This window comes from Nycticebus coucang, chromosome 12 (genome assembly GCF_027406575.1).
Source record: "Nycticebus coucang isolate mNycCou1 chromosome 12, mNycCou1.pri, whole genome shotgun sequence".
NCBI lineage: Eukaryota > Metazoa > Chordata > Mammalia > Primates > Lorisidae > Nycticebus > Nycticebus coucang.
The window spans coordinates 33,338,601-33,357,636 of NC_069791.1; the positions used below are offsets into that span (position 1 = coordinate 33,338,601).

Genomic DNA, 19,036 nt, shown 5'->3' on the forward strand with positions numbered 1-19,036 from the left:
AGTTTCTTAGTGTATTAAAACTCTCAGCAAATGTTTATATGATATCCATGTGCAGTGTATGCTTTATGAATATGATAAAGTCAACAATGTAAATATGCTTTTCCTTCTAGGTTAGTGGATGACAGATGTGTGGTACACCCAGAGGCTGGGGACCTTGCCAACCCACCCAAGAAGTTCAGAGGTAAGAAACAAACTTCCTTTTTCTTATGTGAGCTAAGAGGGAGGATTATTTTTGCACCTCCGAATAAGTTATGCTAAAACTTTATTCATTGCAAAACTTTAAAATATAAATATATTCACTGAAAATGCTTTCAAAAATTTCCCTGCTGTTTTTCTTTTACACACCGATGGATTAATAATGGAAGAATAGTTTCAATTTTTGTTTTGCTGTGTAGTGGTCTATTGAAGGGAAATCTTGTGATTAACTATGAGGGGCTACTTTTCCAGCCAGTAAGTGCAGGCAAATAATATTTATATATTTCTGTCAATTCTTTATCTTTGTAAAATCTCTAGGAGAGTGATAGTGATGTGTTAGGTTAGCTTACCTTTGAGTGGTGTGTAATAACTAGCAGTTATCTTAGAACTCCTTTCAAGAGTAATTTTAGAGGGAGTTTGATAATCTTCGCAATTTAGAAACTGGTCTTAGGAGGAGATTGATTATAGCTCAACTATTACAAAAGAAGAATTAATGGAATCTGTAGAGAATCAAGGAAGGTTAAAACCAGGAATTAAAAGCTTGTGTAAATCAATGTCATAATTTGTGTGTACATTACAATAATAAACATAAATTAAAAACATTTATTTTATGCCAGGCTTGGTGGCTTACATCTGTAATCCTAGCATTCTGGGAGACTGAAACAGGCAGATTACTTGAGCTCAGTTTGAGACTAGTCTGAGTGAAAGAAAGAGCAAGAGTGAGACCCCGTCTCCACTAAAAATACAAAAATTAGCTGGGTGGTGCGTTGGGCTACTCGGGAGGCGGAGGCAGAAGGATTGCTTGAGCCCAAGGTTGCTGTGAACTTGATGCCACGGCACTCTACCCAGGGTGACGGAGTGAAAACAGCTTTAATAAAGTATACAGAACTATAGAGAGTTGAAGGGATTCTTCACAGTCCCATGCTGAAGTCAGGATGTGCTGATTACCATACTGAAAAAGGGGAGATATTTATCATTTGGCAAACATGTACCATGTTTTACTATCTGTGATAGGCACTTTATATATAATATTTCATTATTAGAATATTTTGTTTATTTCATTTTTCCTAAACTCTGAACCTTGAAGAGAAATTAATATGCTCAATTAAATGTCCTTTGAGTTAAATAGATCCCTTTGGATAAAAGATCCATATTTCTCCCCGAGTGGATAAATTGGTATAAAATATGATATGGAAGATAAATTGCCCATGGAAACACTCATAAAATTACTGAGTAGGGACACTCCCCTAACTTTGGGCAAGGGGATTTCTTTTTCTTTCTTTTATTTCTTGGGAGATTTCTTGATTTTTTTTTTTTTTTGAGACAGAGTCTCACTTTGTTGCCCTTGGTAGAGTGCCATGGCGTCACAGCTCACAGCAACCTCCAGCTCTTGGGCTTAGGTGATTCTCTTGCCTCAGCCTCCCGAGTAGCTGGGACCACAGGTGCCTGCTGCAATGCCCGGCTATTTCTTTTGTTGTTGCAGTTTGGCTGGGGACGTGTTTGAACCCGCCACCCTTGGTATATGGGACTGGCGGCCTACTCACTGAACCACAGGCGCTGCCCTCGGAGATTTCTTGAAATAAACACTCTGTCTATGGAGGATGGACTTAGAGTAAAACTACCACTGGAAGACCCAGCAGTTGTGAGTCGTAGGCTACTAGCATGAAGGAACATCCTGCCAGCACCTGTGGCTCAGTGAGCAGGGCGCTGGCCCCATATACCGAGGGTGGCGGGTTCAAACCCAGCCCTGGCTGAACTGCAACCAAAAAAGAGCTGGGCGTTGTGGCAGGCGCCTGTAGTCACAGCTGCTCGGGAGGCTGAGGCAGGAGAATCGTGAAAGCCCAAGAGTTAGAGGTTGCTGTGAGTCCTGTGACATCATGGCACTCTACCAAGGGCGGTAAAGTGAGACTCTGTCTCTACAAAAAATAAAAAAATAAAAAAAAAATGTGTGTAAAAGTTAAAAGAGGGTAGAGAACTCCTGAGGAAGAACAGATAATATTAATGAATAAAGGTCAGTTAGATTTTGAAAAGCATGAACTAGCACAAATCTATAAAGGTGAGAGAATTGGTGTTTTGGAGAAGAGATCTGAAGAAATCACCAGGAATGTAGCATAGAGGGTAACAAAGAAAGAAAATAGGGATGAGCGATGCAAAGCTGGGAGGATAGACTGAAAGGTCCCACAGTATCTAAGTGAATTCTGGAAGGAGAGACTAGAGCTGTGATTTTTTAACCAGTGTGCCGTGAGAGGATCTTAGGTGTGCCATGAACATTTTTAAGGATCATGAATTATTTTTGAAAGAAGTTCGAAGAACAGTAAGTATACTCTTTTTAAAAAAATTTTTTTTGATCAACATAATTTAAGTGTGCCGCAGAAGTTTATAGGTTCAAGTGGGCTGTGAAATACAAAAGGTTATAAAACATAGGCCTAGAAAGAAGGGACGAGAGGCAACATGTGAAGGGATTTAGGTGAGGAATTTGATCAATTGAAGGAAAACACTGTTCCCTAGGTGGAAGAGGCATAGTCCAGGATGGTAAATAAAACCAAATCCACAGCTGTGTACACCTTTGTGAACCGAAGGACATTAAAGACAAAGAGAAAAGTTCTAAAGCAAAGTGGGACAACAAATCTGTTTGTAACAGGAAAAAACATGAGGTTCAGGTTCTGACTGTGCTGCTCGCTGGCCGTGTCATCTTAAGTAGGTCACCTAAGTGCTTTGAGCCTCCAAGGACATCTGTCATTGGTTGGTGCGACCAGGGGTGCATAGTAACAGTGGGAGTATAATAACAAGAACAGTAACTACTTCATGAGGTTTTATAAGCTTTCGGATCTCTCCAGAGAATAAATATAAATGTGTTTCATGTCATTATATTAACACAAATGATAGTTAACTTTATCTATTAGGCATAATGTGTTTCCATTAAACGTATTTGACTCTACCCTTATGTTATAGCATAAGGGCAGGATTTTATTTATTCTTTTTTTTGTGTGTGTGTTTCCCAGACATAGTGCTTTGCCTTTAATATACATCCTTCCAAAAATAGCCATTAGATGCTTTTGGAAAAGACCACCCAAACCTTCACTTAGATCATGTAATCAAATTTGGTTGCCTTTTCCTGCCCCCGAGTGTGGGCAGCCTTATTCTTCTGCTGATCAGGAAGAATTAATCTTGCAAAGATAAACATTTAGCGTTTGTGGGTGCCTTTCCTCTTTTCCTCCTTCCTAGTGAAATGAGTTGTTTTAAAGCACAAAGAGTATTTTAGCTTATCTGAGGGAACCTGGGGTAACAGCTCTGAAACTACTAGGTAATTATATACAGGTACCTGGTCTCATGTTATTGACTGGGCGCTGGTTCAAAGTATGAATCATTCTTGCAGGCAGTCTATCCCTCTGGTGGAAGGCTAGCTTTCCTGTAATCCAGTACTTTAGGTGATTATCCTTGCTAGTTTTCTCTCATTTTCTACCTCCAGTTGAAGACAAAAGCATTTATTTTACTACACCCATCATTGGAAAAGGAGGGTCCTTTCCTCTTGTGGATTCGAGCTTCCCTTTAATCTTAAAGCCCTAACTTTTCTCCCATGATGCGCTGAGCTCCCACCAGAGCCCCAGAGAGGAATCCCCTGAGTTGCGCTTTCTCTGCTGCTGTCTTCACGTTGCCAACAGCCTGGAGCAGGCAGAGCTGTCCTAAATGCCTCATCCTTCCATATAGCTTGCTGTCACCACTCTTGTTTTAGACCATTCTCTGCCTGAATGTATTTCCCCTGATCTCTTTAAGTTTTTTGCTGTTTCATAGATTTGCCTCCCAGAATCACCTCCCCCAGATTCCTCTGCCAAGTTTCCAGGGCACCCTCCCTTATTGTTACTTTTTAGATAATGTGAAGAGAGGATAGCATGTCAACAAGTCCACTGCATCTCAGTTCCTCTAGACTCACCCAGACCAATGATATTCTCCAGGTATTTAAAAAAGAGTTATGCAATAATAATAATAATAATGCCAAAAAAGTAACATTCACATTGTCAGATAAGAGTATGTTGAACATAGAATGCTTTATCTAAGGTACAGTATGGAGTCATCAGTTAACTTCTTATTATTTTTTCCAAAGTCTCAAAAAATAGACAACTAATATTTATAAATAAAAATAAAAGATAATTTCAAAAAACAGATCATGCCAAATCTTATAGACAATAGAAAAAGAAGAAATACTTCAAAATCATTCTACTTCATCTGGATATACCTGATATTAAAATTGGAAAAAAACATATTATTATAAAGGGAAATTACAAACATATTTCACTTATAAATGAGTATGAAATATTCTAAACAACATATTAACAAGTTGAGTTAAAAATTAATGTTCAAGTAATGTACTTTGGTCAAAATTAAATCCAATTTATGTGAGAATTCATCACCATTTTCTTTTCTTTTTTTTTCTTTTCCTTTCCTTCACCCCTCCCTCCTTCTCTCTCTGTCTGCTCTCCCCTTCTCCCGTGCCCCACCATGTCATTAATTGTCATTAATTGTCCTCATATCAAAGTTGAATACATAGGATTCATATTTGTCTGTTCCTGTGATGCTTCACTAAGGATAATGTGATCCACCTCTATCCAGGTTAATACAAATGCTGCAAAATCTCCATTTTTTAAAATGGCTGAATAGTATTCCATGGTGTACATATACCACAGCTTGCCAATCCATTCCTGGGTTGAGGGGCATTTAGGCTGTTTCCACATTTTAGTGATTGTAAATTGAGCTGTGATAAACAGTCTAGTACAAGTGTCTTTATAGTAAAAGTTTTAAAAAATAAAATAAAAAAGAGTTAACAGTTTTCATAGTCATACTAATATTTGTCCAAGTGAATCATAATTTTTTTTTTTTGAGATTGGAGTCTCACCCTGTTGCCTAGCCTAGAATGCTGTGGTACCAGCTTAGCTCAACAGCAACCAGAAACTCTTGGGCTCAAGAGATCCTCCTGCCTCAGCTTCCTGAATAGCTGGAACTATAGGTGTCCACCATGATGCCAGGCTAATTTTTCTATTTTTAGTAGATATGGGGTCTCGCTCTTGCTCAGGCTGGTCTTGAACTCCTGAGCTCAAGCAGTCTACCCACTTATGCCTCTCAGAGTGCTAGGATTTATAGATGTGACCACCATGCCTAGTGGAATCAAAACATTCTAGAGCTGGTAGGTAATTAAAAGTAAGTCTAGTGCTCGCTTCGGCAGCACATATACTAAAATTGGAACGATACAGAGAAGATTAGCATGGCCCCTGCGCAAGGATGACACGCAAATTCGTGAAGCGTTCCATATTTAAAAAAAAAAAAAAAAAAAAAAAGTAGTACAACTCTGGTTTTTTGAATGAAACACCGATGTTCCAAAAAAGATTAACACAGTTCTCCCAAATATACACAATTATACAGGGAAATACTCTTTAAACTGTGTCACATTGCCTCTCTTATGAACAGTTGAAATTAAGTTTTAGCACATAACCAATTTCTGTTTTGTTTTCTTTTTTCTTTTTTTTTTTTTTTTGAGGCAGAGTCTCAGGCTATTGCCCTGGGTAGAGTGCTGTGGTGTCACAGTTCACAGAAACCTTCAACTCCTGGGCTTAAGCAATTCTCTTGCCTCTGTCTCCCAAGTAGCTGGAACTACAGGTACCCTCCACAATGCCTGGCTATTTTTTGGTTGTTGTTATCATTGTTGTTTGGTGGGCCTGGGCTGGATTTGAACCTGCCAGGTCTGGTGTATGTGGCTGTCCTAGCTGCTTGAACTGTAGGTGCCAAGCCAGCACACAAACAATTTCAGAGGGTTATTTAAAACTTGATGGACAGCGTTTTTTTCAATAGAAACTATGCAGTCAGATTCCTATTAATAGAAGAACAGTGGCTTTATCTTAAGTGAGTAAAATTCCTTAAATGATCAAATATTCTCTGTATTTAAAAGATAAACTTTTTAAACATTGGAATAAGCTTTGTATTGTAATAAGAGTTGTAAAGGCAATACAGAGAGTTCCCTCCACCCTGTGCCCCCTGTTAATTTCATCTCACCTAACCATGGAATATTTGCCTAAACTAAGAAGTTACCATTTCTATGCCATTATTGACTAAGTCCCAGCCTTCATTTGGATTTCACCGACTTTTCCCATAACGACCTTTTCCTGTTCCTGACCTCACCCGGGATCCCATGTTGCATTTAGTCATGTCTCCTTAGTCTTCTCCAGTCTGGGATACTTCAGTCTTTTCTAGGTTTTCATGACTTTGATACTTTTGAAGGCATTTTATAGAATGTCTTGCGATTGTGTCTGTCGGATGTTTTTGGTACGGTTAGAGTGGTGTTAAGGCTCTGGGAAGGATACCACAGAGGGTAAGTGCCCTTCTCTTTGTGTCATATCAGGAGTACAGAATATCAATCACCAGGGTTATCACTGGTTTTAGTTTCTGATATACAATTTAACCTTCCTCCTTTATATTAAATTGTGGCAGTTATTTTAGTTGGGTTTGGTTTTTTTTTTTTTTTTTGGCTTTTCTTTTCATAATTCTTTCTCTTTTCCTTGAAATCTTTTCTCTAATATTATTTTTATAGACGTCTGCATATTGCCAGGCTTGGTGGCTCACGCTTATAGTCCTAGCACTCTGGGAAGCCAAGGCGGGTGGATCACTTGAGCTCAGGAGTTTAAGAACAGACTGAGCAAGAGTGAGCCCCATCTCTACTCAAACGAGCTGGCTGTTGTGGCAGGTGCCTGTAGTCCCAGTTACTCAGGAGGCTGAGGCAAGAGGATCACTTGAGCCTCACAGTAACTACCCAAGGTGACAGAGTGAGACTCTGTCTCAACAACAATTAGAAAAAAACCCCAAAACCAAAAAACCCAAAACCCACTACAAAAGTCTGCATATTGAGACCATATGCTTTTTCTATTAGGAGGAGAAGTTGACTTAAATCAAAGGAAGAGAGGTTCATGTCCTTCTCTTACCATCAGGCTGATAAAACACAGAAGTAATGGAGAACCTAGGGACCACCCCCCAGGCTGAGGGATGAGAAGATATAATAGTTCCTTTTCTTGATTAAGTAGCTATTTCCCAGGATTGGGCCATTTAATCCTTCTCTCTTTTTTCCTCCCTCCTCTCCTCCCTCCCTCTTTCCTTCCTCCCACCCTCCCTGCTTCCTTCCTCCCATCCATCTTTTTCTTCTTGTCTTCTTTTGTAGAAACAGGGTCTTGCTTTTGCACAGGCTGGTCTCAAACTCCTGGTCTCAAGCGGTGCTCCTGCCTTGACCTCCCAAAGTGCAAGGATTATAGGTGGGAGACCCCGCACCAGGCATTTTTTTCCCTTTCTTTCTCTCTCTTTTTTTTTTTTTAGTAATCGAGTCTTGAAAGTTCCAGTTCTGAGATTCTGTGATCATTTGTCACTTGAGTATTTCATAATCCTCCAAGCCTACCAAGGGGTCACTTCTGGCAAGCAACAGTCATTCTGAAGTAATAAGTCAGAATGCTTCAGGAATGGGAACTAAAATAGAGAATTTCCTTAATGTGCAATCCAACATTAAAACCGGTAGTGAAAATCAGTGACTTGGGGAAAGATTGACAAAATCATTTAACTCAGTTCCTTGTCTTCAGGTAATTCAGGGAAGTTATTCGGAAGGCTGTGCCTCACCTTTTGTGTGTACTCATGGAAGTTACACACTCATGCATGAACAAAAAAGTGTTCTTGCTAGGTAGTTGCTTTGACCTTTAAATTTTTTTTTTTTTGTGAGAGATGAGGTTTTCCTGTGTTCCCTAGGCTGATCTCAAAATTTCTGGCCTCAAGCAATCCTCCTGTCTTGGCCTTCTAAAGTGCTGGGATTACAGGTGTGAGCCTCTGTACCCAGCCACACTTTGACATTTTACACAGTATACACATACGTATATCAGTCTTGTCTATCACATTGATTGAGCAATTACAAATGTGTGCTCCATTACCTAACAATTACTATATTGAATTTCTTCAGGTTTGGTGTTAGTATGCTTTTTTTTTGAGATAGAATCTCACTTTGCCACCCTCAAGACTACAGGTGCCCGCCACAACACCTGGCTAGTTAGAGACAAGGTTGCTCAGGCTGGTCTTGAACCTGTGAGCTCAGGCAATCCACCTGCCTCAGCTTCCCAGAGTCCTGGGATTACAGGCATGAGCCACGTGCCTGCAGAATGTGCCTCAGAGTCTCCCACCCAAGGGTAGAAAAGCTGGGGCCAACTTCCATCCTCCGGGGTTTTGGTTTGCCTCCATTCCACAGCACACTTCTGGGTTGTCCCTGTGTGCCGCTAAGCAGGTTCTCCACTCGTCAGGGAGAAAGCCTACGTGCAGAGGAATGGAGATCCAGGACCCAAGGGGAGACTGCCAGCATGTTGGAGACTGTGCAGTGCATTGGTCAGTGAAACTGGGCCTGAGGACACACGTTCACATTCTTGTGCACGCTCAGAATTTGTATCTGCTTCTTTAATTGCAAGACCTGTGGTGAAACTGTAAACTGTATGAGGATAAGGACTGTGCCAGCCTTGCGCTCGGCTGTATTACAAGACCACGCATGGTGTTTTGCACATTGTCAGTGCTGACTTAATTTTTGTTGAATTAATGAATAAAGCTCTAGAAAAGAATTAGAATTCTTTTAAATTTTATTTTATTTTGATTGTTTGGGATTTATTGAGGGTACAAAGAATTAGTTTACACTGATTGCATTTGTTAGGTAAAGTCCTTCTTATAATTGTGCCCCATCCCCAAGAGGTGTCATAGACTGTGACCCGCCATCTCCCTCCCTCCTCCCCTCTCCTCGCTCCCTCATTCCCATATCCCTCTTCCCCCCACTATGAAAGCTCATCTACTGCTTTCATAGTGGAATTGAGTACATTGGATTCTTTTTCTCCATACTTGTGATGCTTTACTAGAAAGAATGTGTTCCACCTCAATCCAGGTTAATACAAAAGATATAAAGTCTCCATCTTTTATGTCTGTGAATAGTATTCCATGGTGTACATATACCACATCTTGTTAATCCATTCCTGGGTTGGTGGGCATTTAGGCTGTTTCCACATTTTGGTGATTGTAAATTTAGCTGCAATACACAGTCTAGTGCAAATGTCCTTATGATAAAATGATATTTTTTCTTCTGAGCTGATGCCTACTAGTGGGATTGCAGGATCAAATGGGAGGTCTAATTTGAGTTCTTTGAGGTTTCTCCATACTTCCTTCCAAAAAGGTTGTATTAGTTTGCAGTCCCACCAGCAGTGTAAAAGTGTTCCCTTGTTTCCACATTCACGCCAGCATCTGGCATTTTGGGACTTTGTGAAGTGGGCCATTCTCACTGGGGTTAAGTTATATCTTAGGGTGGTTTTGATATACATTTCTCTGACCATCAGGGATGATGAACATTTTTTCAAATGTTTGTTAAGAATTAATTCTTAAAGGCAGTATAATCTCAGGTCTGTCCCCAGGTGCTTTTTTGGGTATCTGAGTGATGTCCAGTATGTAATAAGGTTGTTTGATTAGCTGTTTTATGATAAAGCAGCTTTCACATTCTGAATTTCAGTTCACAAGTGTCAAGCTTACATTCTATAGTGTGAATAACAAGACAAAAACTTCTGCATGTATGAAGATTTTTTAGTAGTTTGTACTATTCAGTAGTTTGTTGCTCCTCAAAGAAGTTCAGAAAATTGCCATTGATTTCTAAGCTAGGGGTTACATAATTTTTACTAAAAAGTCATTAAGATTCTCTGGTTGGGGGTGGTGCCTGTGGCCCAGTGAGTAGGGTGCCGGCCCCATATACTGAGGATGGCGGATTGAACCCCGGCCAAACTGCAACAAAAAAATAGCTGGGTGTTGTGGCGGGTGCCTGAAGTCCAGCTACTCGGGAGCTGAGGCAAGAGAATCGCCTAAGCCCAAGAGCTGGAGGTTGCTATGAGCTGTGATGCTACGGCACTCTACCCAGGGTGACAGCTTGAGGCTCTGTCTAAAAAAAAAGATTCTCTGGTTGGATGTTATTGCTGTGTTGATCGTGTAAGTCATCTGCTTAATAATGCCTTTTGCTAATCCTCTGTTACTCAACTCTCGAGTGGCTGTGGAGATCGGATAATAAGTTTTGATGTGTCTTAGTGAAGTTTAAGAGAAGGGCCAAAGGATGAAATGAAAACAGATTGCATTGCCCCTTTGCTTTTGTTGGAGCCAGTGAGGATTGTAAAAGTGCTTGTACTTTAAAATGTGTTAGTCTCTATCAGAGGAGATAGAGTGATAAAATGGGACTACTTTGTAAGTCTCCTGAATTGCTGTTTAAGGCACAACTCACATGATTGTGTGTCTAAAATATAAATGATTTTGAAGTTCATTTGATATGTGGCTTTAATTGTAAGGTTTAATTCTCTCTTACAAGTAAAAAATGATGAGCAGAAAATTAATGGTTGTGGTGCGTGTGGTTTAGTGTAGTAAGAACAACTCTCCAATGATCTCACTTACCAATCATGTGTCTGTGGGCCAGTTTTCATGAGTTGCAGAATCATGTGTCAAAATCTCCCTTCCTGTGTTGTATATGAAGTTAGTTGAGTATCCAGATTTCTAATAAGTGCTGAATAAATATCCTTTGTAAACATTTTAACAGCCAAGATTACTCTTTTCAAGAACAGAAAGTTCTAAATATTCAAATTCTTAACTTTGAGCACTTCTCCCTGTTACCTTATTTAATTCATAATAGCCTCATTTTATAAATGTAGAGACCGTACTTCAGAGAAGTCAAGTAACGTGCTCAAGTAGGTAGGAAGGTAGGCTTGTTCTAAGCTATTGTTTTCAGCACCATAAGATCTTGAATACATTTATCAGAGATTTATTGAATCTGCACTATGTGAACTAGTCCTTACAGTTTGGATGAGTCAGAAGTGAATGCTGCTCTCAAGGAATTTATAGTCTAATGAGGGAGATAACACAACCTAGAAAGCAATAGATAAAGGCTAAATAAAAAGATAGTGAAGGCATTGTGAGAGGATGCAGATTTTAGTTTCCTGGTTTAAGTGATGAGGAATGCCCCTTAATTGAGATAGCATTTGACCTGAGAGGTTTTTGCCTATGGGTAAGGGACATTAGGTCTAAATAGCTGTGGTGGCTCATGCCTCTAATCCCAGCTACTTGGGTGGCTCAGGTGGGAGGATCACTTGAGGCCAGGAGTTCAAGACCAGCCTGGGCATAGTAAGACTCTATCTTTGCAAAAAAAAAAAAAAATTAGCTGGTTGTGGTGGTGCACACTTGTAGGCCTAGCTACTCAGCAGGTTGAAGCAGGACGATCGATTGAGCCCAGGAATTTGAGGCTGTGGTTGTCTCTAAAAATTAAATTAGAAAAAATAGGCTTCTCAGGCCTAATATGCATCTTTTTATGAAAGTAATTTCTGGGGTAATAATTGGCGTGTAAAGCTCAGTGGCATCTTTTCTTTAAACAGCAATGAGATATTTGGTATTCTTTCAAGTATAATGCTGAAATGAAAGCACCAAGCCATTCCTCCCACATTTTCTGTAAGTAAATCAGTGATAACTGAATCTGACAAGAGGCACTCTGTGACCACTGCTACTAATAATTCATATTTATTTTAGTCTTTATGTCAGGTAATGTTTTAACTGCTTTATATTTCATTTAGTCCTAACACTATTATGTATATGTTATTAAAATATTATTATTATATCCATGTATTAGATGAAATGTTGTAGCAGAAATGGTTCTCCTCCAAATAGCCCCAAATAAAAACTCCTCAAATACTACAATAGCTCCTATACATCAGACATTTAATTTTCTTTCATTTACTAGTCTCTAGGTTGGGTAATCCAGGACCCACTTGGCAACTCTGTCATTCTTAACACCTGGCTTCCAAGGTTGTTCCAGTTGTCACTATTTCCCAGTTGGCAGAAATGGGGTAAGAAGAATTCAGGGCAAGATTCTTTTTTCAGGAGGAGACTTGGGATTTCATAAGTCACTCCCAGTCAGATCTCATGATCATGGGCATAGTGTGTTGGATTGAATGGTGGCCCCAAAAAAGACATGTCCATGTGCTGATATCACACTCACAGTGTGGCCTTATTTGGAAAAAGGTTGTATGTAAATGTAGTTAAATTAAGAACCGTGAGATGAGATCACCTTGGATTATCCAGGTGGGCCCTAAATCCTAAAAGTCTCCTTTATAGGAGACGTGAGCAGAGAGGGAAGATACTTATGGACACGTAAAGACCGAGACAGAGTGTGGAATATTTGTTGCCACAAGACAAGGAACACACAGAATGACCACAAGCTGGAAGGAGCGAGAGAAGATTCTCTCCTAGAGCCTTCAGGGAACATGGCCCTCCCTACACATTGACTTTGGACTTCTGGCCTCCGGAACTGTGAGGGAATAAATTTCTGTTGCTTTTTGCCCAAGGTGATGCATCTAGAAGTTGAAATCCAGACCCTCAACCACTAGCTACACGGCCCTTAAATCCAAGGGGCTATAGAAGCACAGACTGTAATTGGCTTTGGAATTCAGAGGAAGAATGGTTAGTTGTCCAGGTGGAGAAGAGAAGGTTAAGGAGGAAGAGGCATCTTAGGCTTAAGCACAGAGGTACGAAGCAGTGACCAGTTGTGGAGGTGCTTAGAGGTTCAGTTGACTCAGAAATACTCACTTGACTTCACTGAAAAAAATTAAGTCTCCCCAGTCTACATTTCTGTGATTTTTTTCACCTCTGAAGTTGGCTGTGTGGGGAGATGGAGAACCATATTCATTCAAGTCTTAGTCTCTCCCATCCCTTGTAGGAAGGTGACATCTTCGGATCCAATATAGTTCTACTTTTGACAACAGGAATGATCCTAATGATATTACAAAAAAGTACATTTTAATCATTTTTATAGGATGTTTACTCTTCTAAATGATACGGAGGGTCAGAGTATTTCTTTCTACCCTATATTCATTATGAACTTTATATTCTTTAGGAAACTAATCCCAATTATTTTATTCCAGTAGAACTTCCTTTGGAAAATGCATTCTTTTTATAATATGGTTTCTAGGACACATTGAGGTGAGAAGCACAGACTGTGTGTGGAGCTAAAACTTGGGCTCACTTAGAAGACTCTTCAGTGGGTTAAATAGGAGCTGTTTTTTTTTTTTTTTTTTTTTTTGTAGAGACAGAATCTCACTGTACCGCCCTCGGGTAGAGTGCCGTGGCGTCACACGGCTCACAGCAACCTCTAACTCTTGAGCTTACGCGATTCTCTTCCCTCAGCCTCCCAAGCTGGGACTACAGGCGCCCGCCATACCGCCTGGCTATTTTTTGTTGCAGTTTGGCCGGGGCTGGGTTTGAACCCGCCACCCTCGGCATATGGGGCTGGCACCCTACTCACTGAGCCACAGGCGCCGCCCAATAGGAGCTGTTTTTAAGTAAAACATTCCCCTATCTCCTTTTACCTTGTCATGTATTTGGCCTATTAAGATGTCAAATCAGTTTAGTTTTTACATAGTCTATAGCAAAAATAAAGTATCCCCAGTGAGGAAGGAGAGTATCATATACATATTTATTACTTTAAGTGGAAATCTTTGTGAATTGAGATTGTGCTTCTATGATTTATGGTAGTAGGTAGGCCTTGTTTTTCCCTCCTTTGAGTATTAAACAGCTTAGCAAAAGCTATATTTTATTTATGAAAGTGTCTGTGTATCTCCACAAAACTTAATAATCATTAACTTATTCAAGCTACCATGAGGAGTTTTAGATAAAAGATCAATTGCATACTGTGTATTCAAGTCCAAGGCAATGGCCTTGCCTTCCCAGGTGTTGATTTAGTGAGTGAGCAAGTTTAAAGATCTTCTGTGATCAGGTGCCCTTGTTTACAGTTTGTGGTTTTTAAGGTAAATACAGTCATTCCCGAATAAAACAAACATTGCTGGCAGGTGGCAATGTTTGTTTTATGAATGCTTGGGCATAGTTGAGAAGCTTTGTCTTTTAAAGAATAAGATAGGTAATAACTTAATAGAGTAAGCCTCACACATGGAGATCCAGCCTCGATTGGTCTGCTGACTCACCCTGGTGTTCTGGGAGCATTTCTTGCCCTTTTTTTTTTTAGTTCTTGAACCCCTGCAAGAGATTTAAAGCCTGAAAATGAAAGTGATGGGTTCCCTGGAACTCACTGTGTCTTGGTGGTTGTTTTGTGTGTGTGAATCTCCCACTGGATGACTGGGAGGTGTCAGACTTGCTGAGGCTTTCAAGGGCTGTGAAGACCTGGAAGATAATAAGCTTATCAGGAGAGTGCTCTGTCTTGGAAGTAGATAGGCTAAAACATGGTTTCTACTAGCATTTTTTTTTTTGAGACAGAGTTTCACTATGGCACCCTCCATAGAGTGCTGTGGCATCACAGCTCACAGCAACCTCAAACTCTTAGGCTTAAGAGATTCTCTTGCGTCAGCCTCTCAAGTAGCTGGGACTACAAGTGCCCACCACAGTGCCCAGCTGTTTTTTGGTTGTAGTTGTCATCGTTGTTCAGCAGGCCCGGGCTGGGTTCAAACCTGCTAGCCCCGGTGTATGTGGCTGACGCCCTAACCACTGAGCCACGGACACTGAGTCTCTACTAGCATTTTTAAAGGGGAAGCTTCAGCTCTGTTTGGTAATAGGGCTGTGGACATTTGTCCTGGGTTCTGTTTAGATATACTGCATGAAACACAAGCACAGCTATAACTGTTGTTGACATCCTCATAGTTATACAACTTACACTCTGATAGTATCTGCGTAATTAAATACCTGGATACGGGTAAATATTGAAAAGAAAAGAGTTAAATAAAGTTAATTGTGTGGTTAGGTTGGGAATTAAGTTCTATAATGTGGTCATATAAAAGAAAAAAAAATCCATTACCCAAAATGTCATGTCAGTGGGCAGATGTAAAATATAAACACAAAGCAAAAAGCAATTGGGGAGGGAGACAAGATGGCGGACTGAAGCCAGCTTTCAACAGAGGCTCCCGTCCAGAAGGAGAGTTAAGGGACAGGAATTTAGTAAGTATCCTGGTGGACTTGAGCCACACCAAGAGAGAAGGTTGAAGAACGCACATCAACACCGCTGAGGCAAGCTATGATCACAAGGACGCAAACAAAAGGTACAAAATCCACCACCAAGCGGACGGAAGTCCCCCTCCCCCATGAGACCGGCTCAAGAGCCCCACAATTAAACAAACAAACGGGCAGAAATTAAAGGCCCTCCCACTACACTCCACGGGAGAGACCTTCTAAAAACTGGACCTACCTCCCCTACTGGGGTGCCGTGGCGTTCTCCTGCTGGGCATAAAACTGAATAAAACTTTAAAAATCCTTTGCCGGCAACCCTGAATCCCCAACACTCCCCTCCCGCCCACTGAGGTCTGGAGGCCTGTCCCCCAGGAGTTTGGATTCTTGAGTGATTTCTCAAGGGGAGTGGACAGTCCCCGAGTTGCGACTGGTCAGCATTGACTCTGAGGCACGTGAGTGAGGAGAGGGCACCGGGCTGAGGGGGAGTCACGCCTGTGGTGCGGTGCATCAATACGGCCAGGCATAAAACTGAATGAAACTCTAGCTTCCCCCCCACTCTCACTCGGGGTCTGGGGGCCTGTCTCCCAGGAGTTCGGATCCTTGGGTGATTTCTCGAGGGGAGCGCACAGTGCCCGAGTCGCGACTGGTCAGCGCAGACTCTGAGACATGCGAGCGAGGAGAGGGCACCGGGCTGAGGGGGAGTCACGCCTCGGCGGCACTTCCCTGCGGTGCGGTGCAGCAGCCCTCCCCCCGGGCAACATTACTACACAAAACTGAATAAAACTCTAGCTTCCCCGCTGAGCACCCCTACTCTCACTCGGGGTCTGGAGGCCTATCCCCCAGGAGTTCGGATCCTTGGGTGATTTCTCGAGGGGAGTGCACAGTGCCTGAGCTACGTCAGGTCAGCGCTGACTATGAGACATGTGAGCGAGGAGAGGGCACTCTGCTGAGGTGAAATCAAGCCTTGGTGGCACTTCCCTGCGGTGCGGTGCAGCAGCCCTCCCCGGGCGGGCAACAGTACGGCCAGGCATAAAACTGAATGAAACTCTAGCTTCCCCCCCACTCCCACTCGGGGTCTGGGGGCCTGTCCCCCAAGAGTTCGGATTCTTGGGGGATCTCTCGAGGGGTGTGGACCCAACATAAACTGCGGCTGCTCAGTGCTGACTCTGGGGCGCGAGACAGAGGAGAAAAGGGTCGGCTGAGTGCCCACACCAGAGCGGCAGTTCCCTGGAGGCAGAGCAACAGCCGTTTTTTCTTTAACAGCAGATGGCTCACTTCTGGATATTCCGAGGCCACACCCCCTGTCTCCCTGGGCAACCAGAGGAGGCCACCGGTGAGTGGGGGATTTCCTGACACTGCTCACAAACCCGGGAAGCTTCCAGGGCGGGGCCGACCCAGAGAGGCGATCGGACGCAAGCCTTCAGCAGCAAAGAGGACACAAACCTCCAGCAGCAAAGACGTTTGAACTCAGAACAGCCCATCTTCTGTAGGCGATTTCGGCAGGAACAGAGACAGAACCCCGCAAAGTTGTCTGTTCTGTTCTGTTAACAGCAACCATCAGGGACGGGGCTAAGCCTGAGTGAACACCTCCTTCCCATCACCTGCATCAAGCACTCAAAGATGTCAGACCCCATCTCCTCCTGCTAAATAGCGGCAGTCTGCGGGGGCCTGGCAGACTTCCTTGCGATTCAGGCAGGTGCAAACCCCTGGAGTGTCTGTTCACTGCAGGCAACTGGGTTAGCCATCTGCAGAGATACCAGTGACTGGGTCCGACGGAGGGGCAAAGTGGGGAAGGAGATGTCAACCTTCCCAGACTGCTCTGTTTGCTGGGTGGCTCCTCCTGACTCCACGCTGCACTGGGATGAGCCGTGTCAGAGGAGTCACCAGGCCCCTGTGATCCAGTTCCCAGAGACCTCTTGAACTCTCCCACCCGAGACAGGTGCCGATTGAGACAGTTGATTTGGACCTTTTGAACTGGGCTAATAGACTGAGGACTTTTCAGGCGGTGCCCTGGGTGTGCGGTTGTAGGAAGGTTTGATTCTCCTTTTCCAACTGGGGCCAGAGGGGGGCAGGCGGGGTGACTTAATTGCTGATTTTCCACACAGCTGAGACTTCAAACCAGAGTAGAAGTTGCAATAGGATCGAACAGAAACCAGCTGAAAACAAGACAGAACCACTTAACTCCACCACACAAGACAGGGCCCCAGTTTCTCAGGCCACAACACTGTACGGGCCCTTGATAAAACCCCAGGGGAAAAATCAAAGGGAGTAAAATAACCATGGGGCGGAATCAGCGGAAAAACTCTGGTAACATGAATAACCAGAATAGATCAACCCCCCCAAGAAAAGATACGGCAGATGTGATTGAAGATCCCATTCATAAACAACTGGCTGAGATGTCAGAAATCGAATTCAGAATTTGGATTGCAGACAAGATTAATAAAATGGAATTAGGAATTCGAGGAGAAATTCAAAAGTTGTCTCAAGAATTTAACGAATTTAAAGACAAAACCACCAAAGACTTAGACACACTGAAGCAAGAATTTACAGCCCTCAAAGATATGAAAAATACAGTAGAATCCCTCAGCAACAGAATGGAGCAAGCAGAAGAAAGGATTTCTGACATTGAAGATAAAGTCTTCGAACGCTCCCAATCTCTCAAAGAGGAAGAGAAATGGAGAGCAAAAACGGATCACTCACTCAGAGAGCTCTCAGATAATTTGAACAAAAGCAATTTATGAATTATTGGGATTTCTGAGAATGACGAAGTGGCCTCGAAGGGCACAGAGGCCCTTCTGCATGAAATTATGAAAGAAAATTTTCCAGACATGCTTAGAGAATCTGAAATTCAGATAGCAGACAGCTTCAGAACCCCAGCACGATTCAACCCCAATAAGTCATCCCCCAGACATATCATAATTAGCTTCACTAAAGTTAACATGAAAGAGAAGATTCTCAAAGCAGCCCGGCAAAAGAAAACTATTACGTACACAGGTAAGAATATTAGAATAACTGCAGATCTCTCTGCTGAAACTTTTCAAGCCAGAAGAGAGTGGTCATCAACTTTTAATCTCCTAAAGCAAAATAACTTTCAACCCAGGATCTTGTATCCAGCTAAACTGAGTTTCATCTATGATGGAGAAATTAAATACTTCAATGACATTCATATGTTGAAAAAATTTGCCATAAGTAAACCAGCTCTTCAGGATATTCTCAGACCTATCCTCCACAATGACCAACCCAATCCTATACCACAAAAGTAAAATCACTCAGAAACTTCGGATCAAACTCCAACTTCCACACTGGCGAAAGGATTAAAAATGTCCACTGGACCTTTGAAAAACTCGATACCCAAAATTCCACCAGACTTATCAATACTCTCCATCAATGTGAATGGCTTAAACTGTCCTCTAAAGAGGCATAGGTTAGCTGACTGGATACAAAAACTCAAGCCAGATATTTGTTGCATACAAGAGTCACATCTTAACTTAAAAGACAAATACAGACTCAGGGTGAAAGGATGGTCATCCATATTTCAGGCAAATGGTAATCAGAAAAAAGCAGGTGTTGCAATTTTATTTGCAGATACAGTAGGCTTTAAACCATCAAAGTAAGGAAGGACAAGAATGGTCACTTCATATTTGTTAAGGGTAATACTCAACATGATGAGATCTCAATTATTAATATCTATGCACCCAACCAGAATGCACCTCAATTTATAAGAGAAACTCTAACAGACACGAGTAACTTGATTTCCTCCAGCTCCATAATCGTCGGAGATTTCAACATTCCTTTGGCAGTGTTGGATCGATCCTCCAGCAAGAAGCTG

The 19,036-nt window shown here is 42.0% G+C and overlaps 1 protein-coding gene and 1 non-coding gene across 3 annotated transcripts in view; both read left to right on the top strand.

Annotated features, from left to right (window-relative positions):
• ITPR2 (inositol 1,4,5-trisphosphate receptor type 2) overlaps positions 1-19,036 on the top strand; it is a 537,798-nt gene that overhangs the window by 44,224 nt on the left and 474,538 nt on the right. For both annotated transcript variants that reach the window (XM_053554147.1, XM_053554146.1), the window contains exon 2: positions 111-181. Coding sequence is in view for 1 of the 2 variants with exons in the window: in XM_053554146.1 (XP_053410121.1) it covers positions 111-181 (71 nt within the window). In the remaining variant the exon portion in view is untranslated. The remainder of the gene's footprint in view (positions 1-110; positions 182-19,036) is intronic.
• LOC128562832 (U6 spliceosomal RNA) lies at positions 5,398-5,504 on the top strand. Its single transcript, XR_008373532.1, has one exon. It is a non-coding gene; the product is annotated as a U6 spliceosomal RNA (small nuclear RNA).